At 33.8% G+C, this 25889-nt stretch overlaps 2 protein-coding genes across 14 annotated transcripts in view; one reads left to right on the top strand and one right to left on the bottom strand.

Annotated features, from left to right (window-relative positions):
* LOC141451743 (uncharacterized) overlaps positions 1–25889 on the bottom strand; it is a 53612-nt gene that overhangs the window by 23692 nt on the left and 4031 nt on the right. For 3 of the 6 annotated variants that reach the window (XM_074123363.1, XM_074123368.1, XM_074123366.1), the window contains exon 3: positions 3891–3969. The gene's annotated coding sequence lies outside the window, so the exon portion shown is untranslated. Of the gene's footprint in view, positions 1–3890; positions 3970–5211; positions 5356–25889 lie in introns of those variants that run through there. The other 3 variants (XM_074123364.1, XM_074123367.1, XM_074123369.1) reach the window with 2 other exon arrangements.
* Positions 1260–22279, top strand: LOC141451764 (uncharacterized). 8 transcript variants are annotated; one of them, XM_074123419.1, is made up of 3 exons: positions 1285–1351; positions 1769–1845; positions 8224–12387. In XM_074123419.1, exon 3 carries the CDS (start codon positions 8227–8229, stop codon positions 8503–8505), a length of 279 nt encoding a protein of 92 aa, XP_073979520.1. In that variant the 5' UTR covers positions 1285–1351; positions 1769–1845; positions 8224–8226; the 3' UTR covers positions 8506–12387. The 8 variants fall into 8 exon arrangements, 5 of the variants coding, with proteins under 5 accessions (XP_073979521.1, XP_073979520.1, XP_073979517.1 ...); XR_012457091.1 differs by lacking the exons at positions 1285–1351; positions 8224–12387 and adding exons at positions 21649–21793; positions 21872–22278 and having other exon boundaries at positions 1380–1845; XR_012457090.1 differs by lacking the exons at positions 1285–1351; positions 1769–1845; positions 8224–12387 and adding exons at positions 13098–13195; positions 21649–21793; positions 21872–22262.

Below are 25889 nucleotides of genomic sequence, written 5' to 3'. Positions count from 1 at the left end.
GGTTTGGCGCAGCCCTACAATTCTGCTCCCTAAGGCTGGAAACATAGTGGGAGCGGCGTTGATAGCGGAAGAGCAAAGCGGCGAAAACAAACTCAAGCAAAGCGAAGATAGAGCAACGCTATCTATAGAGAGTAGAGCAACGCGTTGTGACATGTTTAAATTTCTTCGCTCTCATCGCGCTCAATTTTCTAGGTTAAAATGGCATATTGCTGCATTTATTGGTGTAGTTTTTTTTAAAGAAACCTCTGTGAGACCAAAAGGATCCTCTACATCAAAACCGATTTGTGTTGGATAAGAAATGGGACAGTATTAATGGGGTTAACATTGAAATTCGTCCTATTCTTGATTAACATGCCTTCAACACTGGTTAGTATGTAATCAAATGTTGAAATAGACATTCGAAAATACGCATGAAACTTGCCAGAATGCTCCCGAAGTTGTTGATACAAGTGATGGAATTCATCAAGTTCATGTCTAGTCCTGTTTATATCATGTACACTGCAGCTCCTGCTACTAAGCTGCTGTAAATACCAAATTTTCCAAGGAAGAATTTTCGTATAGAAATAATTCCTCCATCATGTCTCGTCGAAAGAAGAACGCGACTAAACTCGTCACTATGTGCCAGCGACTCTTTGCTCGCTGCAATGTCGGCCTCTTTGAACTGAAGCAGCTATCAACGCCGCTCCACTATGTTTCCAGCCTAAGTCCATATTGGATCAGTTCAGTTCTTACAAGTCATAAATAAGGATGTTTTGATATGTGTACGAGATGTGAACTACAAAACCCCGGGGAAGTCAAATAATAATTATTTGAAAAAATTTTTGAAAATTTAATTACTTAATCTGCGCAAAGAGGAAATCGTTTGTAAATGTGCATTACAGAATCTGTTTAAAAGGAACTATGCAGATACGATTGGCACAGTATACGTACTTCCCGTACAGCATCTCCACGGAATAATGCTTTATACCCACTTAAGTGAATTGCCACTCAAACCTTTCGATGTTAGCAAGATAGTTTTACTTCTGTTTTGGTAATGTAAATAAACGTCAAAATAAAAACTGTTATATTTCAGCTCCATTCATAAACAAACATAGATCTTACAATTTGGCACCTGTCCAAGTCGCTTGGCGAATTGCCAACACAGGAATAAACTGAGAGGTGAAGAGAGGGTGAGTGGGAGAAGCTCTCTCTCTCTCTCTCTCTCTGGATATAAATATAAATTAGATGGTCGTGGTAATGAAATTCACACTGACCAGTTCCTCGAGAATAACAGTAGAAGAGGAAGTCATGTGAGTTATCGCACCTGATGTTTGCCAGAGATAGCTGGGCAATGAATGGGGCTGAAAGTTAGGTAGGGTTTATAAAAACATTTTAATAAAAAATAAAATGTTATCGATACGAACTCATTTCTGTAGATAAACAAAACTTTATTAATAATTTAATTTTAGTTTTTATCTACTAAAACAGTGTTGACAATACACACACAAGGGGTGGAATGGCATGCGCTGTTGTTAAAAGTGTGGCTGCCAGATGTCTACCAAACCCAACCGTCATATAACCTCTTTGCTCTGTTAAAAACGCACTGAATTAGCAGCTGTTCAACGACCGCTAGAACTCTCGCTAGAACATTTTAGCTACCATATAGTCCATAATAAAGCAACAACCCTCCTCTAGACCCATTATACTTCATGCACATATGTGTACGTTTGTATATACATACATACACACATTTGGTGGACATAACTTAAGTTTTTTTTATTTAACTCAGTTGTGTAGAGTTCACGATTCAGTCAGCAACGAGCGTAGTATACTCGGACTTCACTTCATTCAATCTAAATCCAGCAGGTAATTTATCTTCAATTTCTTTTTCTTTTTTCTTTAGATTAGGTAACGAAATTTGGGTGGATTGCAAGTCATTTCTCGTAAAGAGGAAGATCGTGAATGAGTCTGTGCAGAAGTACGGTGGGTGTTAGAGAGTCAGAGAGAACAAAATATTCACAAACGTGCCTTCATTGTCTTAAAAACTTTAAATTTCTAAAAACTAATTAAAAACAGCTGATTTGAATGTCATCCAAGTCCACTTAAGGTAACATTTACATTTTAAAGGTACCATTTTCGAAAAAGAATTGTTTAAAGCTAAAATAAAACGGTGCACCATTTTCCTTGAATTTGGTATTTTGATAACATAAGAGCCGAAAACAATATATTTAAATGACACTTAATTGGAAAACCCAACCACCATACTCGTCCAGAATATTTCCTATTAATCGAATTATAAATGACTTAATCGCTTCTTTTTTCTCATTGTAGTACAATATATGCGCAGTAATTATATTAGATTTAAGAAAAATCATAAGATCTGTTTTAGAGAAAAGTCTGAGAAAAATAAAAAAAATTGGTTCAATAAGCATTTTCTTCGGTTCAAAGACGATGCCAAGACTAGTTTTCAAATTTCAACTTCCAGCGATTTTTCTTAGTTTAAGTTTCGCTTACCCCAACCTTGACCAAAAATTAGTCACAAACATACCAACCACATTTTTGGACTTAAGAACAGATTTTTCCGGTAAGCTCGACTCTTAAGAGAGAGTAGAGATGATTTATGTACAAACTGGATTTCAGATGACCAAATCAACTCTTGTTATGATTCAAAGTACATGCAATGGATCAATATTTTTAGACGAGAACATTTATGTAACAAAAAGAAAATACAAAGAGAAATAGTGAAGAGAAAATGTTGTAAGGGTTGGCATTACTGAGAAAACTTACTGTTTTATGCATTTAGTGATGGATTATTTAGAAGAGAAAAAGAAGTTTTGAAGTCGGTTGTCGGCTTTACATAATTCATGAATACTTGATAGACTCATATACAAACTTTTCACTACAAAAAATTAAGTTTTTTTTTTTTATTATTTGCAATTTATTATCTTCTCTTTCTAACATTGCCATAGTTAGGAGAGATGTTTCGCTTGTTTCAGAGGAAGGTGTATAACTTAAAATTGTATAACACAATTATAACTCGGCCAACTTAATCAAGATAAGCAAAATTAGTATCAAAATTCGTTTAAAGTAAATTTATCCTATTACTGCAAGTGAAATTCTGGTGTGAAAACACACGACGAGTTCTAACCCACAAATTTTCTTCATACTCCGAAAGTTTTGAGTCATCTACCCAGATACTTCCGGTGAAGTAACCGAAATTTTGACTTCCTCTTACGTAGCATACTAGGAGAAAGTAATAAATATCTTCACAAATATTGAATGAAACATTGCCATCAAAATGGGAATTATTCTCCATTCGGTAAATTGATTCAATTAGCCCAAGTGATATCACCATTCACAAAGATGACGTCAAGCCTAGTTAAGACAATTACTCCCATGAATGTGTCCATGTACTGTATCATCATCATCATCATCATGGAGATGTTTCTATGGTAACAGATTGTCCTAGTTGTAATACATGTGTACATAGTTATTTGGTTGACCAGAAAATGGTACGTAATTTTTTTAAATAGTTTTTTTTTTTTAATCCAAACCAAGGACAAAAATTGAGTTAATCAATTCTAATTAAGTTGAGGCTGTATCAATTAAAGCCAAATGTACTTTACTAATTGTGCTTCTAGACTTTGCACGTCCTTCCTGTAACTATTTTTTTGAATATTTCAAGGAATTCGTTTAATGGCACTCTAAGAAGAGATTGAGTTAATTTATATGTGTAATTTCAGTTTTTACGCACAGTTTTATACGTTATAAAGAATTTTTTGCGTTTTAAGATTTGGTATACATATGTAACTTACAAATTCGAAAATTGTAGTAACAGAAAATCGGCTGGGCGTTTACAATATTTTTTCAACATTTACATACAGAAATATACAAAAGTATTGTTTACTTACAATCTAATGTCCCTTTAGCAGCCCAGAAATACAGTTGGCATCTTCATTTTTTTAAGATGTTTACTTACACATCAGTTATCTAAAAACACATAAAAACAATACCTTTGATTTACCTTACAGTCGCAGGAAAAAAAGGTAGAGTGTAGGTTACAAGTGTGTTAATAATTGCAGGTTTGCCGACAGACATCTTCATATCTTGTAGGTTGTTAATAATAAAAAAAAAGGAGCTAAAACTAACAATCGAGTGAAGGGGGCGTTTATTAGATAGATTTTCATTAGATAGACATTTATTTGGTTTGTTAGTTTTGTTAAGTTAAAACCTATTCGAATAACACATCAGTTAGATGAACATATTTCTACAGAACTAGCACTAAATCAAAACTCTTTTCTAAAAAAAAAAAACTATGGTTGAGTTCATTAAAAAAAAAAATAACATCATCAGTTAAGGTGTGGACCATTTTTAAGGAAATGAATCAATCAAAAAAGAACGGAATTGAGAAGAACCCTGGAACTTGCTTTAACGTGCTTATGAGCCTCTGGCTATATGTGTCCAAACCTTGAAATGTAAACACTGCAGGTAACCTAATACAAACAGAATAAACAAACAAAAGTTGAACAAGACGAAAGAAGCGGGGTGGATGTGCGTGAAAAACAAACACCCATAATTTTATCTCTGATCAGGTGTTTTTTAGGGGGCGGATCCCTAGCGAGATATCACTCTGATTTAGTCATCCCTCTGGCTAAAAAATTAAATTTATGATACTCGACTGGAATAACATCTTAATATAGTTGATTCGTAAAGGTTTGATTATCAACTGTTACTTTTTCTTACTAATAAAAAGATGTATTCCGATCGTTCAAGTATTCCAAATAAAGTTTTAACTGGAAAACGTCTGCCGTAATTTTTAGAAAACGATGTCCGAAACCTATTACAAAAACATTCTTTAGAATCTTGAAACTTTTGAGTCTCGCCTTGGGATCCAACAGTGACTCAGCGATCTATAAATCCCTCAATCAGAGATCCACACTTTACTGGATGAATTTTTCAGTATATTTAGATTCCTCAAAAATTGTAGCAACAATTATCTTTAAACTTAGCACGCTAATTGCATCCGTAAAGTTCTTTCAACTATTAGAAACAATTTTTCACGGAAATTCTATCAACCACATGTTTAGAAAAGTTGATGGATAAAACTCCGTTTTCTTAATTCCAAACGATCGCAGTACTTCCTAGGAGTAAGAGGAAGTAAAACTTATAATAAAAATGCCCCGGAAAGTTTGCGTAACACAATTATATTGAATGCGTCAAAGGCGTACTTACAATCTTGTGGCTGGAGAAATTTACTTGTTTATATTAAATGTCACGTCCAACTATATCCATAACAACGGATTTTATGTTACTTTTGAGAACTTAAGATTTCTAGAGGGAACTGTTATCGTGTTTTTTCTTAAATTGAAACTGAGTAGAACAATCGCTGTTGGTATTTAGTTCTGAAGTTACACTCTTTAACCTTTCTTTACGTATGTATAACCTCTCTAAAGTGGTTTATATCAATTAACTTTAGTCGTTTAGTGTGTGTTCAGTATCTTTCTTTTCGATTATGGGCATCGAACTGGTGAGTCGTTTTAATAATTGTTCCTAATTATTCTTTACAAATTCCTTATACTCATCGTAACATTATGTATGATCACTACTTATGCTGACGATACCGGTATACTTTCCACACTCCCTGCCTCTCTCTCTTAAATCCTAACGAAATATGATGGATCATTTTGCTCTTGAAGTAGATCAGAGCTCTCGTTGAGAAAATTACTTTCAAACCAAAAAAAATCCTTTCCGACTGAACTGACATATAACCAACATACATACATTAACATCTAACCAATTCTGCTATCTGGGGTTCTACCTGGATAGAAGAACCCAAAACTTGAAGGCAAAACTAATCAGGCCAGTAGTCTTCTAAGACGGCTACTAGGACCGAATTTCTCTGTGACACTCATACAAAATTATTTTTAAAAAAACACTTTTACGGCCCGTACTGAGCGGACAGTCAAAGAGGGACTGTGAGGATCCGTTAAATCCTCTAAAATCCAGAAGTTTGCCTTCTAATCCATAGTCCTTAAACGAATCGTCAATGATTTTTTTTTCTATGTCTCCAATGATTCCTCGATGAAGATCTTAACAATCTTTTATTACCTAACTCACTTTTTCGCTTTATTAATAAGCTCACGTTTTCTTATTTTCCTCAATAATATCTCTCCAGTCATTCTAATCTTGCTGTACAAGCCTTCTTTGCCGCCACTTCCCGCTCCATAATTCACCTCGCCGCTTGAAACCGCGATGTCCTAAGCTACGCCTAATGTGGATTTTTAATCGACAAAGGAGATCTATGTGAGTATTCCCTCAATAATGAAACTCCAATAACTCACAAATTCACACAGGGCATGCAGAGGTACTTGCAGAAATTTGGGTTTAGCGAACCCATATATGTGACCCATAGTTGGGGACGTGCCAAAAACATTGCCTACAAAAGAAACCAGATCTTCTCTCGGAATAACAACCCTCTTCTGAAGTGACGCGCACCTAAGAAGTGTCGTGAACATTCCCAGAAAACCAAGTAGATGTTGAAGGAGTAGATACCCTCTCTTTTAAGAGTACGGGTGTTTAGGTCAAGAAAATGATTGTCCTTAACTGTTTTACCCCTCTACAGCGGGTTGGTAGTTACTATTGTATTTGAGTTTGATCAGTATTTATGACTCGTGAGAATCGTGTGAATGGTAATATTAATAATATAATGAATTGTACACCACATTTGTTTAAACATTTTTTTTTGCTCATATTATAAATAAAATTAGCCATTAATAGGTGGACAATGAAAATCCAGTTATTCTAGAATCACAATACTAATCGCTTTTTACCTACCTGAAACCATTCTTAGTCTCAAAATTATATAAAAGAAAAAAATTAAAACCTGACATAAACCTTCCCCTATGAAAACAAAGTGGGTACCGTTACCATAGTTTATAAGTGAAGTCTGTTCCAAATTTTAGCATTGTTAGTTGGTCCTGACTACTTACCTACATCGTTGTTCTTTAAAATTCAGTTAGTTAAACGTTCAGTTCTGTGGTGAGTTGTTCACTAGCTTGAAATTAAAGATTGCATTTCTGTACATCATCAGATTTATTTCTACAATTGCACCGGTTTTATCTGTTCCTGTTTTTGGAATAATTTTTTCAGTTTTCTCTCTTATAGATACTGATATAATGGACGCATATAATGTAGTTTGGTTTGGCTCGTATGAGGTAAACAATACTTTTATTAAAACTGTCCGGTAGGACAGTTGTATAAGGGTTGACCATCAAAAACTGCACGAAAAAGCGTAACGTTGAAAAACACCCAACTTTGACAATTTTTTTCTCTTTTTCTATAAAAGATAAAATTCCCAAATTTTCTTTAAATCTTACTCCAAACCCTCCTTCATAACTGTAATTTTTTTGCAACCACCCAGATCTAATAGGTTTCGAGAAATTATTAGAACGTTTACAATCAATGTTTCATCTAACGCTCATTCAGCCTTATTTGCTGAGTAAGACCAAGTATTTAAACGATCAAACGTTGAAAATAATTTTTCTTTGGAAATATATATTCCGGAATCCCCTAAAGTCAAAAAAGTTATAAGTAAAATTTCAAAATTGAAGACGTACTATTGAGGGGAATTGCTTCAAAAAATTTCAATTTTAATCTCTTTATTGAAGTTAAGGAAAGTCATTGTATGAATTTCAGAATCATTCTTGAGAACTGCTAAAAAGTCTGGTAAAAACTTTCAAATTAAAGTGCTTTGCTTTTGTATGAATGTTAAGTGATATACTCTGTGTAAAGAAAAAAAGAAAAACCTCCAAATTGTAAATTCTATTGAAAAACAAATTCGAAAAATTACCAGAAGTGTCCTAAAATTAATAAAGTTGTAGCTATCATGTAAAGATGTTCACAAAAATGTTTTAAAAATGCACTAATACCCGTTTTCAGAATAATCGTGGAATTTGTTTTGCTGAAAAAAATGGTTTTAAGTGTGTTCTGGGTGTTTGGAGAATCTATGTTTATCTCGTCAAGAAAAACATGTTAATGTAATAAATAGACGCTTTATTTAAGAAATCATCACTCCAAATTAGAAAAATTTAGCTTTTATGAAAATCTATCATTTATAATTGTATTTCGACTTAGAGATAGTCGTCTGAGAGTAAACGCCAGATTTATTTTTCCTCCATAGTTTATTGCTTCTGGTTGATTAATATTCGCTAATAATATGGTTCTTTTTTCTTTTTTTCCTCGCAGACAATGCGTGCCATCGAAGAGCCATTCGCTGGCTATAGAGAGAAAACCAGACTGCGTCTTCGTGAACTAATGCTAAAAGATGGTTACCATCCAGGACATCCTCTAGTCGTGGCTACTGGTCAACATCTAGAAATGGGCACAGCCGAGAAAACAGCGGAGAAATATTGGACAGTCCATCCCACACAATACTATCAAGGTTGTGACTTAATCTACAAAGTGCCCTGTAGACCGGCCTCGCCTATTTCACCAGCTCCGGCCAGAAATCCTAAAAAGACTTCGTAGTTCTAGTCCATAAAAGATAAAAGTCCCTTTGAGTTAGACGGTATTTTTGTTTTTAGGAAAATAATATCAGAATTTTAATTAATTGTATTTGTCAGATAGATAAATAAGCATCTATAATTTGATACAATTCTTATAATCCAACTAGCTCGATGCTTAGCCAAGTAGCTAATGCTTATTTTTAAAATCTACATAAAATTTGTTACATATACGTTAAGAAATTGATAGATATTTTTTAGAAAAACTAATTTTAAATATGAATTAACATTAAATAGTTCAATTATTTAAGCTAATAGCTTAGTATAAGTTTATATTTTATTAGTAAACCTAGAATGTTCTTAGTTAAAATATTTATATTTATATAACCTAAACTAGGCCGGTTAAAAGTTTGAATTTATAATCAATCAAATTTCAGTCATATTAAAAAACTTGTTAGTCTATTGTTTTTTGATCTAATTTTATTAATACAACTGAAGTTATGCTTCGTATCTTAACTGTGGATTCTATAGATTATACGCAAGCGCGAAGAAAATTCCCACAAAACAAGCATTTTTCCCGATTCTACATTTTGTAAGCTTTATATATATCTCTTTAACAAAAACTTACAGTTTAAAATGTTAAGTATAAGGGTTGATTAAACGCCAAAAGGTACACAAATCAGCTAGTACCCAACATTTCATTGATATTATTTTAAGTAATTTTAGTACATTAATTTTCATTAATATTTTTTTGAATTTATTAGATGTTTCACAGACCCTTATGCTGGCCATTTTAATCTACAAAATATTTGTTCAAGTAGAACACCATTTAACTTAGAATGACTGTAATAAGATAAATAAGATATGCATATTTTTATGACAGCTAACATAATTATTCCAGTATTTTACTATAAGTAAAATTAGAGGGACTACATTAAATTACAATTGAGAAATGAATAATTATTGTTGAATAATTTACTTGATATTACCTACGCGTTATTTGTGCTCACAAATACTTCGGAAAGACGAATTCTAGACTGAAATATTGTTTTAAATCCGTGATTCAAATTTAAATAGTAGCCGACTCTGCCTTTGTCTTTTTTTACTTTAACGTGCATGTACATACATACGATATATGTGACTATTCAGAATAAAGAGCATAATAAAGATAAATCAGAAGAATAATTTGGAATAAAGCTAAAATAAAGTACCTATTTAATTACGAAAATATAATATACATTTTATCATAATTATAACAAAAAAATAAAATATTATGAATGAACAAAGGGAAGGGATTAGCTATGCGGTTAGCATATTGGATTCCCACGTGGAGGTTCCGGGTTCGAATCCAGCTGCTGACCCTTAGATTTTCTCTTTCTAAGAGCTTCTTACAGCTCACTGTCCGGGTGATGGACAGAGTTGTCTGTAACGAGAGAACACTGTCCGGAGGCCGGCAGTGCACTGAAAAAAGCTCCGGGCGCCAATAACCTTGATGTTGACGCGACTTAAATCATAAAAGAAAAGAAAAAGAAAATGAATGAACTGGCCAGCATAAGGGTCTGTGAAACATCTAATAAATTCAAAAAAATATTAATGAAAATTAATGTAGTAAAATTACTTAAAATAATATCAATGAAATGTTGGGTACTAGCTGATTTGTGTACCTTTTGGCGTTTAATCAACCCTTATACTTAACATTTTAAACTGTAAGTTTTTGTTAAAGAGATTTTTGTACCTTTTGGATAGATTTTCTTTTTTGTATGTTTTGCAAAGTTACATATCTGCTTTTCAGATTTTATTAAAATTGGGAATAATAAATTTAATTTTATCATTATAACCTGAAAAGGTGTTAAGTCGGAGTTACTACCACTGGACAGATCTTTTTAAAGAATGATTATATTTGCGGTCCCCAAACCATCCTCAATAACAATTTTTTTGAGAAAGCGTTTTGAATAAAATAGGAAGGTAATTTGTACGTAAATAGCAAAATTAAACTGCGATTTCAGTACTTCCCTTTAAGAGGAGTAAGAAAAATAAACTGCGATTACAGTACTTCTCCCTAAAAGGCAAAGAGGCAAAGATTTTGAATCGAACTACAATTCATTGATGAAAATCGGTTCACTCATTGAAAATTTTAACGATTGCAATACTTCCTCTTAGTAGGTGTAAGAGCATGATGGCACTTCACAGCCACGTAGAGGAGCTTTAACCACTTCTTCTTACTAAATTTTATCAAAATCGGACTAACCGTTATAGAAATATTGGTAATAATAGTTTTAGAAAGGGCCTTACTTGGGTGGGGCAAACTCCCCTCCTTATGAGGCACAGCGTCGAGACTTTTAAAGTGCAAATCTGTACAAAATTTCGATTCGAATGACACTTTATTCATGAAAATCGGTTTACGTTTCGATAATTTGAAACGATTGCTATACTTCCCCTTAACAAGTGTAAGAGCAGATCGTCGCTTTAATGTTAGGTAGGGGAGCCCAAACCCTGTCATCCTACCAAATTTTATCAAAATCGGGCTAAGATTTACAGAGTAATTAATGATAATAATTTTGGAGGGGGCCTTACATAAAAGGGGCTAACTCCTCTCCCATTCCATGTACAGCGTCGCGACCCCCAAAAGGCACATCTACATAAAATTCCGAATCGAATGACATCTCATTCATGAAAATCGGTTCACGCGTTTAGGCGCTACGTTGTTTACAAAAAAGGTAACAACAACAACAAGAAGAACAAGAACAAGAACATTTTTTGAAAATGCCGTTTTTGCTCATTTTGAGCATCTTTTTTCTCAATATCTATCAAATCTAGCTTGTTGCAAAAAAATTACAGTCATAAAGGAGGATTTGCCCTATATTTTAAAGAAAATTTGGGAATTTTATCTTTTATAGAAAAAGAGAAAAAAATTGTCAAAGTTGGGTGTTTTTAAACCTAACGCTTTTTCGTGCAGTTTTTGATGATCAACCCTTATACAACTGTCCTACCGGACAGTTTTAATATATTTTTTCCGTCATTTTAACCTTTTTCCCCCGAAAAATCACTGAAATAGTTTTAGGGAAGTAATTTTCGTAATCATCTGTTCAACTTTTTCCAATTGTTCGATCTCAACCCTCATCTTAAAAAAAGAAACGCTTTTGTAACTTTTTAACCTTGTTCAAAGTTTCCTTAGAGTATTTTCCTGATATTGCTTTCATCGAGAGCTTGCTATCACCGGGATACTGGTAAAGACTGCGCACTGAACTGGAGCCATTTCATCTTGCTTCTTTCACAAACCCTGCATATTCTTCTGGAATATGCTGAAACACTTGCCGTTGATTTCAGTGACCAGTTCAACTGTAGGATTCATCCCCCCTCTCTTACATCTAGCGCCCCAGGCTCCTCAGGGGTTCTCACGATTCAAGATTAGTTCATATATCTCATTGTGTGGGAACCCAGTCTAGGCTCTAAGCTGCGCGTATTTATATATAATTGTTGTTTTCATTTTTTCAAGCAATAGTAATAAGTATGTAATTAACCTGGTAACCGAGCGTGTTCTATTCTGTCAAAACTTAACACTGTAAATACTTCTGCAATAATACTTTAAAAGCACAAACTGTTTCGAGAAGGTGGTGAATAGATATAAAGTTAAAGTATAATTTTAAGACACTAACATTGATAGAGTTTGGAATAATGGAAGTAAACCTTTTGATCGAATACCATTTGCAAGAACTTGGACAGTTTCTACATTATTTTGTATTGTTAATAAAAATGCAATTTCCTGTATTGATAGATCTAGTGCAATTGTTATTGCCTTTAAAAGAAAACTATTAATAGGTGTTTTGTGATTTATCTAGTCACCATGAAATGCTTATATAAATATTTATGAGGAATGTTTTAGTTAATAAAGAATATTTTTTATTTAGTTAGTTTTCTTTTTATTTATTTGTTTTTAAGAGGTGTAAACATCTATCATTGGCGCTCGGAGCTTTTCCGTGTGCACCCTCCAGCCACCAGACTGAGGTTGTCCATGACTGGACAGAAGCTCCTATGAAGAGAAAAAATCTAAGGACCAGCAGCTGCATTCTTTATTTTATTATATATAAAAACTTTTCTTGTTCCTAAAATTTAAATTTAGCATCTTAATTTTACCCTTAAAGCTTAACATTGCTGTAAGTACAGAATGCAGACTTTATTTAGCGGTGTGATCGCTTCTACGACAGCAATTCTCGACTTGTTGACAAATTTAATCAAAATTTGGGACATCAAAATGCCCAAATTAAATTTTTCCCAGGAAAAATTGTGGAAATAAATAGTTTTGATCAGTATCGATTTAATAAAGTGGCAGTTTTGAGCGGCAGCTAAACGAAATGTTTTGCATAAACACCCTGAGTTAGGGTGGATTCTATATTACACGAAAATCTTTAGAGGGGTTTGGAAAAAGTCAAAATTTCTCATTGATTAGAAAATGGCATGGTGGTTAATGGTTGAAAATCTTTGTGGCCTCAAAAACTATTTAGTGACTATGGTAGCATATACAAAGATGAACCACAAGGCATTTAAAAAAAACTCCAATTACCAAAACATCTTGTCCCGGGCCAGCAATAAATTAACGTTAGTAAACCGTTTTGAAACCTCTTCATTTGGAAGAGACATGAAAGCTGATAATGTTCAGTGAGGATCTAGGATGTCCAGCTGTGACAAAAGGTGTGGACCTCATGCCGAGAACTAATGTAAGTTCGCATTCATAACTCTTTTAAGTACATATTATGTATAATAAAGTTAATATATCCAGTCAGATATATTATGATTAGTTTCTGTTTTGACACATTATGTCCTGTTCGGTTTTGTGTTATACTTCAAAGAGATAGTAGTTATTTGACGAGAGCTAGAGAATGAAATTCTTAATATGTTTCTTCTTTGATCATGATTAATCTTCCTTGGTGTCTTCTGATTGGAAACTCTAGCAAAGCAAAAGGTAGTAAGGCGATCGGATCGTATTACGTTTTCACAGGTAATGTCTAGTTTTGAGGAGCTCTGAATCAATAAATGTGCTTTTTGAGTGTGAACAAAATATTTTTTTAAAAAATCCCTGGAATGAACTATGAATGAGATTAAAATCTCTCAACCGGCAATACCATTTCATTTTTTTGGAATTTTCTCGAAAACTGTGCTTGTCGTGGAAGTGCCTTTAGAATTTTTTTTAAAAAAACCATTTCCCTCGGCAAATGTTTCAATAAAAATGAAGTTTGTATATACTTGGTCAATGTACAAACTTTAAACAAAATCATGGGAGCCACTTAAGAGAAAAATTGAATCAGCTGCATTTCTACTTCATGGAGTTCAGCCAAAATTTAAGTATTGTTTGTTAGCGAAGTACCAAAACATAATATCAGAACGTTTTTGAGAAATTCCGTAAACCCAACCGCATTCACACTTGAAACATATATTTCCGATTATTATACTCAAAACAGAAACTGCACTATATCCAAACTTCCTCTTATGTGGAGTAAGAGAAAGCAAAATAGCCACTAGAATTTATTTTGAATACTAATTAAATATTATTATAGAGATTATTCAAGAAATCTGGAATATCTTAATGGTAGATATTGCAATGTAATGGTAATGTGGACATGCTAATGTTTCCATTTACTAAGAGGTATTTAACGAGTCGCCTTAAGGAAGGTAAAAATTACCGAAAAATATAAATAAAAAACACGACCTCGAGGGAATACCTGTAATTTAAACTTTCAAAAAAAAAGTAATAATTAAAGTAAATAATAGATTGAGATTTAATTCAATTTGAATAAACTTGGCTAGATTTGTAGATTAGGTAGCCTTAGGCATCAACTCTTCTTATCTTAACTAGCTGCATCTGCAGTGTATAGTCAGTTATATCATTCATTATTAAATATACGTCATTATTAATATCATCAACAATAGTAAGATCATCATTTAATTTGGAATTAATATTTCATTTTCTAATTCGCAGAGAGTAGGATAATTAGAGAGAAGAGATTAGCTCAGATGATTAGCATAGGAGGTGGATTCCCACGCGGAGAACCTGGGTTCGAATCCAGGATTTTCTCTTCATAGAAGGTTCTTACAGTTTACAGTCCGGCAGAGATCAGTGTTATCTGTAAGGAAAGAACACTGTTCAGAGGCTGGCAGTGCATTGTAAAAGCTCAAAGCGCCAATGATCTTTACAGTTGACGCGCCTTACAAAAAATAGATAAATATAAATGCGTTATTAGACCATGTTGAATCAAGACTTTGTTTATTCAATATTTTGTAAGGTTTTCGCAAGATCACAACAGTATTAATGTAAAAATAAGCACAACTCACACGACCTTTTAACTGCAAATATTTGCCGCAAGTGACTACTCACTTTCTGCCCACGTTTTTCCAATCATTTCCATGAATGTGGCTGGGTTGTGAAGAGGTAGTAAGTACTAGTAGCTATGTAAGGTTTCTAATCCTATAGGACCCAGAAAGGGTTCATAAAACATCTTCACAGGTATTACTCACAAGAGATGAGCTCAGCCTCTGCAGATGGTGGAAGTTGGTATTTTGTTTTAGCATTTTGTCACTTCAAACAATCAATTTTTGGCCAAAATCCGTCAACCAATATAACGACTTTATTCATGCGGTTTTTCATCTCGTGATTTTCAAGAAAATGATATCACTGATTACCTTTAAAATGCTGCAGATACAAATAAATGTCTATTAAATGAATTTGGAATTTTTTCAAGGTAAATGATTTTTCGGCATTGTGAGATTTCAAGTTAGCAATAGATTATTTTCTAAAACTCTAAAAACACACTTTTGTAGAACCAGTCTATCTCAAAAAACTTGCTTTTCTGGTAAAAATGTTATTTGTTAGAAATGTCACGATTCTCATACAAGGAAGTATAAGAGAAAACAATAATTAATCTCATTGATTTCATATGTAGCACCAGAATTTTTACTGGCAAAATGCTTTTTACACACACACAAACACAACCTTCTGGAAACCTATGAGAAGGTTACAAACAGCCAGAGGGGGAGGTTGGTTGCAACGGGAAAGGTTAATTGAATTCATGATTGGTTTAGCAAAAAACAATAATTGAATTTCCCCTTTCAAACAGCTTTCTGATACAGTTCTACAGGTGTATATTGTTTCTGCTTTTTTTTTTTGTCTGATTTTTTATTTTTTTGATTTATGGAGATTATTTTAGCTTTAAAGGTTCGCATTTTGAGTCTGCATAGTTCTTCGTTTTGTTTTTTTTTACTTTACTATTTTTTATTCTGAAAGAGTTTCAGCAAACAGGTGGATGTGCATATAAATGAACTCATCTAGGGACTCTTTAACCTTCCATCATTCCCTATCACCCACGGGTGGTCCTTTCGAGCCCGGAAATGGACAGCTTCTACTTCATTTCAAACTAATGAGTTTTATTTTTTTTGTAATAGCTGAACAATTCAATAGGCCTTTTTACTTTTTTTATTTAATGAAAAGGTATTGAAATCGTGTAAAAGTTTTCTTTTTACAGGAAATACATTTTTTCTGTCAGTCTATAAACAGTATGTACGGAATTCACTCCTAAGACGGTCAATAGTTTGCTAAAATCTTTCGTTAATGACAATAATATTGAAGTAAGGATAGAAGAATTGCCGGCAGTCTTAGCAATAATACAGACTAGATACTTAAGTTCTTTCTATAGGCTTGACGTATTTACGAAAATAAATGTTCATCCTTATATGACGCAATTAACGGCGTGAGCCACCCCAAACCCTCAAATAACTCTACCACTTTTTCCCGCACAAAAAGATTCAAACCCAAGTTTCACATATTAACCCAAGCTTTAATGTATTAACATTGACTGGAACTTCAAATGGTACCACTTCACAGAGCGGATTCTTGAGGTTTTCGAGATTTCATTTTCAGCAATGTTACCATCAATTTTCTTTGAACTTTGAACACGTTTTGTACTGTTGATGGTCTAGTAGTTTTACCCCAGACAGGAATCTCCCAGGAAAGTTCAATGAAGGGCACAACTGGGAGAAGGGAGTCGATAGGCGTTTTCCCTAAAGCTACATTTGAATATAATGCACGATTTTGAGGTCGACATATTAACATTTTACCGAATGGACTGTTCACTTTTCTGAGATTTTGTTTCAAAAATGTTCTTTTAAATTTTATATTTAAAGTTTTTATTTTTAATAATTTTTCAGTGAAAATTTGTCTTGGGCTTTTTGAGGTCCGTTAAAATGTTCGTAAATATTAACTTGAGCATTTTATTGAGGGACAGAATGTTCACACAAGATTAACTTTTTTTTTTTACTTCATTTACATGAAATTATGTAAGAGTTATTAAAAGGTTTGCTTCTATATGTTAGGGGAAGGACTCGGAGTCTTTTTTTTATTACTAAGGATTAAGCAACGCTCTAGGGATGATCATGCTGTGAAAAAGTTCCGACCTCAATCAGATTGCCTTTTTTTTCCACCATTAAGCGCCTTTAAGTTGCATCCATTTTCTTGGGTGAAGCAATTTATGTTTTTGTTGATCACTAAATTCAACTTGTCATGGAGGAAGACATGTTGATGGCAAGAAAAAAAAAACTTTTTAAATAAACTTGGAAGGAGGGGGTCTCTGAAACTTGCATAACCTTTTCTGCAGTACTGGTTTTTACTTTTTCAATTTTTTTACAATGCGCTTCTAGAGGGGTGGAAGTTAACTGAACCCTTTTTTTATCTAATGAGAATACTTGCCATTCGAGGAGGGGGTACCATTTTGCAATTTATCGAGAGAAGAGATCTGGTGAACACTCTTACAACTGTCTCTTAATGCATTCCTCTAGAACTTACAATTCGTACTAGCCGGAAGTAGACATCAATAGTGTACTTTTTCACTTTAAACGTAAAATCAAATATAAATAATTACTAAAATGGCATTTCCGGTTAGCCATTTTTCTCTGAATTTAGAGTTTTAGCTACATTTACTATCCTCAATAGGAGATAAGTCCATAAATTATATTGCGATTGCACTTTAGGAAAAAAAAGCTGTAACATCCCCTCGCAGAAAAATGGTTTCATTCGAATTTTAATGAAAATCGTGACAGAAAAATCTCGTGGAACTTCCGGTTTTATAGTGTAATTTATTCAAGAAGTGGGAGTACTTTGCTCCCACCCACCTTAGGATGGATAATCGCCAAATGAATGGAAATTAATGGGCAAATAATGAGACCTGCGAAGTTAGTATGCATTGTGGTACTGGGTTCAATTCCCGGTCTTAGCCTTGGATTTTATTTAATGATTAAATGAGAAATAGTAAAGTATGTTTGCTATTCGCCTCGGTCCACGACACCTAGTAAATGGTAGTTGTTGTAGTAAATAGATGTTAAGCCCCGCCTGAAAAAATAGGCGATTACTTAATTTTTTACTTTTAATAGGCAAATAAAAGCAAGGCTAAAGAAACCATATTGAAGCTGAAATCTAAATCGTAAGATTTTTCTTTTAATTAGTTCCATCTTAGCCCAGTTAGCCTAGGAAGGCTGTCTCAAGAAGGATCTGGTACCAGCAGACTTAACACCTCCTTAACAAATTCCTCCAACCAAACTGACCTTCCTCTAGCTAACCGGCAGTTTAATTAACTAAAGCTAACACATCTCCTGGGTACTAGTTAGCTCTTACCTTTAGCGCGCCGACCGCTAGAGTGTGCTCATTCGTGTGCGTGCATTCACACACTACTACTCGAGTATATAAATGAGATCAATGTAAGTAATAAAGTTCACTCTATTCACGAGAAGAGGCCATCGCTTTGCTCCTATTAATGGAAGTGTGAAGTGTTTTGTTAATGCTTGTCCGTAACACAAAGAGACGGGTTTAGGCGGGAGGTTTTTGCCGCTAAAAAGATTGCTCTTAGGACATATTAAGAGTAAAGGCTTAGCGCTATAAATTAAGAGTAAGAGAGGGTATAAAAACCCCTCCCCTCTACCGGTTCAGGGCGCTCCAACTTGCTGCATGCGGACACCTGCTCATTTATTAAGTTTTGTTCGCTGATAAAAAAAAAAAAAAAATCACCGTACATTTTACAAAATACGCACGTTAGAGAGAACCAGCAAAATTTAGGAAATTTAAGGTAATTAAGGCCCAAGTTAACCGAAATTTTTTAAAATTTGTATTGAATTTATCTAAATATTATTTCAATAAAAATATGATTTGATTTCCTGCGCTGGTTAATGTCTCTGATTTTATCCGCCGCATTTCGCACGTTTATTGCATTGCTAACCAGTTTCAGATTTTTATTCATCATCAGGGGCTAGACTAATCAGATTGATGTAGAGATTTGGACTATGTGGAAATTGGGAAACTTAAATGGAAAGAAACCTAACTTAAACTTACAATTTGCTAGTTACAATGAGTTTTTTTTTTAATTTATTTTGTAATTTTCAATCTGTATACAGTATACAATAAGTAAATAACTATGAAGACTCTGATGAACTGGTGCGTGAGGAGAGCAGGAGGAGAGAAACTACCCAGCGGTAGCACTCTCTATCTGAGAGAGGAGAATGTGAGGAGGAGAGAGGAGAGAGAAGAGATAGGAGAATAATTATATTTAGGTCTTCAGACTGTAAGGAAGTCGCAGGGCCACTGGCGATTTAGTCGGCAAGGAGTATTAGGGATGTCAGAAGAAGTGGGAGACAGTACAAGTGGATTAGAGCTGGTCGAGAGAGCAGTATGGAATTTTTGGTATTTAGTCTTAGCGAGTTGGTCTATGAAGGGAATGTTGAGGTCGTTGTGAAGAGTGAGGTTAGTCACCGTAGAAAGGAGCGTCAGCTATCTGTCGGAGGAGTTTTGATTGAAATGTTAGGTACTGTCCGTATGTTTGTAGGTTTAGCTGAATCCCACAGCTCTAGTCCGAAATGTCCACATAGGTTTGAGGATAGTGTTGTATGTTAAACGTTTGAGTTCTAAGGGCAATTTGGAGCGTCGTCCAAGTAATCTGTAAAGAAGTTTCGCACGTTTTGTCATTGCTAGTTACAATGCGTTGTTGAAATTCAAAATACCAATCCGAATAACATTATTAAACATTCAACTACCGGAAGTACCACTTTTCTGAATGGAATTTTTGACTTGTTTGGATTTTCTTCCGGATTCTATGTATAAGATAGAATCCTGAGAACTGTAGTAACAGAATATCCGGAGTGTTCGCCCTAGGTTTCCTTTTATTTTTATACATTAAATATATTTTTACAATTCTAAGAGTCAAGAAAAATTAATTTCGTAAATTATAGGAATCAAAAGGGTGATTTTTTTTTTTTTAATGTTTAATTCTGTCTGGTTAGGAGTAGTGATGAATGTGGCCAATGGAGAGATCAGAGAGAACAGGTCTTTCCGTTAAAAAATTCATGCGGTAAGCATTACTGGAGGATAGTAATAATTCATAAAGTATTATAAAGTGAAATAAATATAAAGTCCACGTAAGTGAGGGGGAGGTTTTGGCTTGTGAGGGGTGCCCCTCTCTCCCTCCCAAGGCAAAAAAACCTGGGTTTTGGCCGCAATGGGAGAGGGGAAGGGGATCTTCTCTCTTTTCCTCGGATATTTCTTTATTTCGTTGCATAATTCAGTAAGGAGGTAATATAATCTACACTGTTCAAGTTTCTTTTTTTTTACTACTCTAAGTCTATCTCAGCTTTATTTGAATACTAAAGAGCGTGTTTGCATGTCTGTCTGTGTGTCTGTGTACGAAGATGGGACCCATAAATCATAATGGCATCAAATAATCTTACTTTTTGCTCTCTTCAAAGCCTAGTGTTTGGGTATTTACAAGACAGCCACTGCTTTAAGCTTACAGAGGATGTCACCACTGTGCATTCAACTACATCATTAAAGTTTCGATGATGATACTCTACTGGAAGTAGTAGAGGGAAGGCCCGGCATGTACGGACAGTATGGAGAAGCCAGTTTGGATGAATAATATCCCGCTGACTGGGGGTTGAAAAAACCATCAACTTGGCTGTTGGGATGGATTAGGGAGATTTATGTGAGTAGTCTGAAGCAACCATCCCAGCTGGTTCTCTTAATTCCTCTTACTGCTAGTAACAGTTATCACCGGATGTACAGTGTATATGTACAGTACAAGCAGATATCTTGAACAAAATTTGACTTGAACCTCCAACCGACTTATTTTTTTCGACTGTTCTTGTGTAGTTTACTTATAGAAATATTTTAACACACTTCAAAAACACTAGGTACCTTTAATTAGTAGAATCGTAATCTTTTCTTTTTTCTCTAGGTAGGCAAACCTGTTAGTTATCCCGCGCATAGTGAAAACAAGCCCAATCAAAGAACAGACGAAAATTCCCCTGTTGTCCCTACTTCTACCGTTCGTGTAGGTTAAGTATGCACGCCAAGGTAGTCCCTGCATCTTGGGTGGTCTTCAAAAAAAAAAAAAAAAAAAAAAAGGAAAGAAAGAAAATTGCATCCCAGTTTGCCTTTCGAGATATTTCCTCTTAGAAAAGTAAAAGTCAGGTAAGAAATTTCTAAACTGTATAATTTTATTGATACTAATTGGTTAGCCAACAATCCGTGGACATTACTAGAAAACTTTAATTAATATGTCTTTAGTGAGAGAACACTGTCCAGAAAGACGGCAGTGCAGTGAAAAAAAGAAAGCTTCTGGTGCCAATAACCTTGGATGTTGACGCGCCTTAAATTTAAAATAAAATTGCAAGCAAATAAAGAAAGTGAATATGAAACTTGTTTTAAGTTTCATTGTGTTGACTAATGGCGCTAAACAGACAGGAATTCTAAGAGGATCCATTTCTCAAATCCGGGGAAGCTGGAATTATTGATTCGACTTTCGATTTTGTAGTCAACCTAAGCGATGATCCCTTATCAATCTTTCTTTTCGTTCGTCGAAAGTGAAAATGCAGTCGTGTCTTAAGCTTCATCGACTATAATCTCGGTAGATTCCCTCGGAGCCCCCTACCCTCGCTTTATTTTACGCCTCCCGATAACATATCGATTGATAAATCGATAATCCATTTATTGCCTTGCAGCGCTTTTTTTTTTGTCGCTGATCATGAGAAACTGAACTTTTTTTTTTTTGAAAAAACGCTATTCGTGTCTAAAGCCGTGTACAAAAAAAACTTACTTTGTAAATGAACAAATTAGATTTAGATATTTCTTTTTGGAAGCCAGGTTTGCAGAGCGGCCAGTTGATTATTGGGTTTTCAATTTTCACACCTCCCGTGCCCTGAACTAAAGAACTGAGTGTGAGAGAGAATGCTGCTCATTACCAACATCCCAAGAACGGACACAACTTCGGCGCTAATTCAGCCCTAGGGTATAAAGGTGTAAATTATAATTTTTACAAGTGTGTCTTTATATATTTTATTGTTAATTTTATTGCTTTTTTTTAAAGGTTAACTACCAATGGACCTTTCTACTCATCATTTTTTTTTTTGTTCTTTCTCTACTCTAACAAGAAATGGTGGTAGAAAGTGAAGGATACACTAACGAACTAACCTATAACCTGTAAAACTTACAAGGTGTAAACAAAAACTCTACTGTTGATTATTAAATCTATAAGTCACCTTCAGGGCAGAAATCGTTATTTATTAATAAAAATAGAAAAGTAGTTTTTATTATATTGCCTTCTTTATCCAAGAGCTAATACTTGTTTACTTTAACACAAAACGCAACTGACATGTGTGCGTTATATTGATTTGTTTTTGTGTGTATATTCCGACAATACTGTGGCGGCCATAAATGCTATCATTGCAAGGCAGTAAAGTTAACTAGCTTAAAGCTCATGTCAAACAGAATAACCATTAAATATACCCACCTTTAAGTATATAAATACACCCATGTGTTACAGTTGTGTGTGTACAGTTTAATTGGAGTCATTATTACAGCCGTGAATGTAACTTTTCATTGGAAAAATTAGGTGCAAACACCATAATGACCTTCTGGTGCATATCCAAAGAGTGTTAAAAGGCAAAGTCACCGAATCCAAAACATCGAACCCTCACAAGTCATTCGCTTACAGCAACTCTCAAACTATTAACCTACATTATATTCTCCAAAAATCATAATTTCAAAACATATGTTACACTCAGATTATACCGTCGTAAGATCAGAAAATTACATTAGAGTGTAACCCTGAAACCTCCTCTCTACAACTGCCCCCCCCCCAATTGAATATGCTAGAAAAATTCTTCAATTAAAAGTTCTAGATCTTCGGCCATGAAATATAAACAGGAAGTTTAGAGAAAATCTCCAAAAGATGGGAAATTCACTTGGAAAAATCACTTTTCAAATACTTAACTTCTTATGAGAATGTACGTATAAAACTGATCTTAACATGGTTTTATTACTTTGATGTTAACAAAATGAAATTTACCTTTACTTTGCGTAATGCTTACATTAGGTAACTTAAAATGCTGCACATCTTGCACTTATAAAGAAAAGATTAGATAAAAAAGTCGAGAAAATTGGGCAAAATTAAAATATTGAAGCGATGAGCTAGGTGATATCTGCACAAATTTTCCCCAAAACGGTATGTATTTAGTCAGAATAAGAATATAATTAATCAAAAAAGATAAAGCTTGAGGGGGTAATTAAAGAACTTCTTTAGTGGAAGCAGTAATGAATAACATTTTAGTACATGTTTATTATTTTCATAACTTTATTATGATACGGTTATAAAAGTAAAAAGAAATCATAAAAGTTATTAAGGTTTTATATTATGTATAATATAAGTGAATTATAGTTATACATAAAACTGATGATAACTTTCTGCAAGCTAAGAACATGGTACGTGTTTAGAATTTACCTGATCTGGCGGCGCTTATAGATGCGATTTTATGGCAAAGGAGAAAATAATATCGATTTCTTACATCGATCGTAAAAAAATGTATTTAGCTTTTATTAACTCTTGTAATCTTTATCTATGGTATTTTATTTGCTTTAAAGGGAGCTTTTAAGCGAATCTGCAATTTGTAGAGGCCACCCAGTATGTTTTTTCCAAGTCTTTGCTGGTAGTTAAGATCTCCTTTTTCAAACGATAACTTGCTGGATTGTTAAAGGCATATTTTAGTTGTCTACATATCTTCACAATAGGGACGATGTAGTGGCAAGAAGTCATACTGATACAAGTAAATGGTCAGCTAAATGGATGTTGCAGAAGAAGTTTTCTGTACCCTCGATCAGAGTATCCCGAGTAGGGTATTTATGTCCGTTGGCACCCTTCTCACTTTTCATAATGAAGCAGAAATTAAAGCAAAAATTATGACCGCTAATAAAAAAAATCTATTTCAGTGCACCTGACGACGAGGTAATGCACTAACCTGCTTGCTCTTCAACCTCTTCGGGGAATCAGTTTTAAGAAATAATCTTTTATTAAGAATCTTACAAGCTAATGGCGTGCCTGGATATCTGGACATTGTAGCAAAAACTACCTAAGAGTGAAGAATTCTTTGCCGGATATCGAAATCAAAGACTCCCAGGAGTAAGGTAAAAAAAAAAAAATTATTACCATGAGTTTTTACTTGCAGCAGAAACTTATAGATTAATGAAGAAAACTATGATTTAGTAACAATCTGTTCACTTTATTATAATTTTCAGTTGAGATATTTTAGCCACACACTGGCCATTTTCGAAAAAATAAAAATTTTTGAACTTCTCAAAATAGATTTTTCTTTGAGGTTTAGCTAATTCATTTAGTTTGTAATTATTTTTAAGTTTTTTAGAAGCCAATTCACTGTGTGTTGATCCGCATATCTGATAATAAATCAAAACTATGACTACATAAAATTTACAATTGATTTTCGGCTTTATAAAGAATACACTTCAAACAGAAAGTGGAATAAAAACTCTAGTTTGGAAACCAAATTACCAGTTAAGAATTTAAAATTGGCGATGAATATTTAAAGTTTAGAATTACCCACAATAATCTTGACAATACACTCACCATAGAAACAAAACGACCTTGAAAATATAAAATATGGGTGGGGTTCACATCGAACTATAATAAAATGAGCGGCAGCAAAAGTACACTCTAGTTGAATAGTTAAAAGTATGATAGAACCCTGCGGCACAAGACAAAGAGACCACCGCAGGTTAGTGAGGAGGATTCAGAGGAGTGAGGGAGGAGTTGCAGCTGCAAAACTGCACCTGTGATTAGAGAATGCATACAAGATGTCATGGAGACACAGTATTAAAGATACGTTGAAAAGCAAACATACAATACTTCTAATATGAGCAAACTTTTGTAATAATTCTATATCTCCTGTAATACAGAGGAGCTTTCTCAGACTTTAAATGACGAAGTATTAATGTCAAGTCAAATTTACGAAACTGAGTTAGCAGCGTAAGGTTTAAGGCCCCATAATTGAAATTACTTAAGACCAATTTTTTAGAAACTTAAAATTTCAAAATTATCAATATAATGATATTATAAAAATCGAACTATAAGCATGGTTTGCAATTTTTAAAGGCCAACGAGAAGTTACTTTTGTTCGAATGAAAAATTGTATGTTCATCTGTTAAGGAATCCTCGTTTTGTCTCTCAAGACAAAGTCATAAACAAACTAAATTACGCTAGAATTAGACTATTAATTAAAACTGACTAGAAAATTAAATTAACAATTTCAATATGTAGAATTATTTAATTAGAATCTGTGATTTTAATTAAAACTTTTTAAAATGCACACAAAAGAACAAAGAATATTTTATAAATGAAAGAATGAAATTAATTACTAATGACAAGTTGAAATTTGTTAGAACTAAAATTGAAATTCAATTTTAATAAGAGTAGAAGAGAGAGAGGTGTTAAATTAATTATTAAATTAATTAGTCGAAACGAATCTGATACAGCTCTTTACATTTATCTTGAGTTCGAAATAACGTTCAAACTTGATTCTAGATGATAGAAATGATAAAAAGTCCTGGGTAAATAATTATGTTTTTCTAATGTATCAGTATACGTAATAGAAATAAAATCAAAAAAAGGGCGTACATGGAACTGATGATGGAAGTAGAAAAAAAGAAAAGTCGTACAAAATAATAAACTAGAAGCCAATTAGTAGCGATGCTGTATAAAGCGCCCTGATCTGAAGCAGGTGATTTAATAACTGCCGCTGTTACAGTAAGAATTCGAAACCGATCGACCATCCTTCTATCTGTCCTCTTTTAACATGTCGGCGGTGCCTTTTTATGTTTCCTTATTTATACATTTATTTCTGTTATTTATTTTTTTACAATTTAATAAACATCACAGATACTTCTTTAATTTTCTTGAAAGGCTATTTTTTAAGGAGGATATCCTTTAAAGAAGTGGCTGCCGTTCATTTCTACTTTCTCTCGATATATTGCGACGGGTCAAAATTTTTGAAAGCGAGCGTACAAAGAAAATATCTGTTTTGAGATCTCTTCGAAAA

Source organism: Rhodnius prolixus, unplaced genomic scaffold (genome assembly GCF_049639745.1).
Source record: "Rhodnius prolixus isolate KJV_2025 unplaced genomic scaffold, Rpr scaffold_14, whole genome shotgun sequence".
In the NCBI taxonomy this organism is placed as follows: domain Eukaryota; kingdom Metazoa; phylum Arthropoda; class Insecta; order Hemiptera; family Reduviidae; genus Rhodnius; species Rhodnius prolixus.
The sequence above is the reverse complement of the archived record's forward strand: the minus strand, read 5'-3'. Positions and strand labels throughout refer to the sequence as shown.

Excerpts from the sequence above, each read along its gene's own strand:
- LOC141451764 (XM_074123416.1), top strand. The coding sequence starts at position 3,429 with ATGGTAACAGATTGTCCTAGTTGTAATACATGTGTACATAGTTATTTG. Across the intron at positions 3,492-8,223 it reads ATTTGGTTGACCAGAAAATG|ACAATGCGTGCCATCGAAGA; the intron begins GTACGTAATTTT and ends TTTTCCTCGCAG.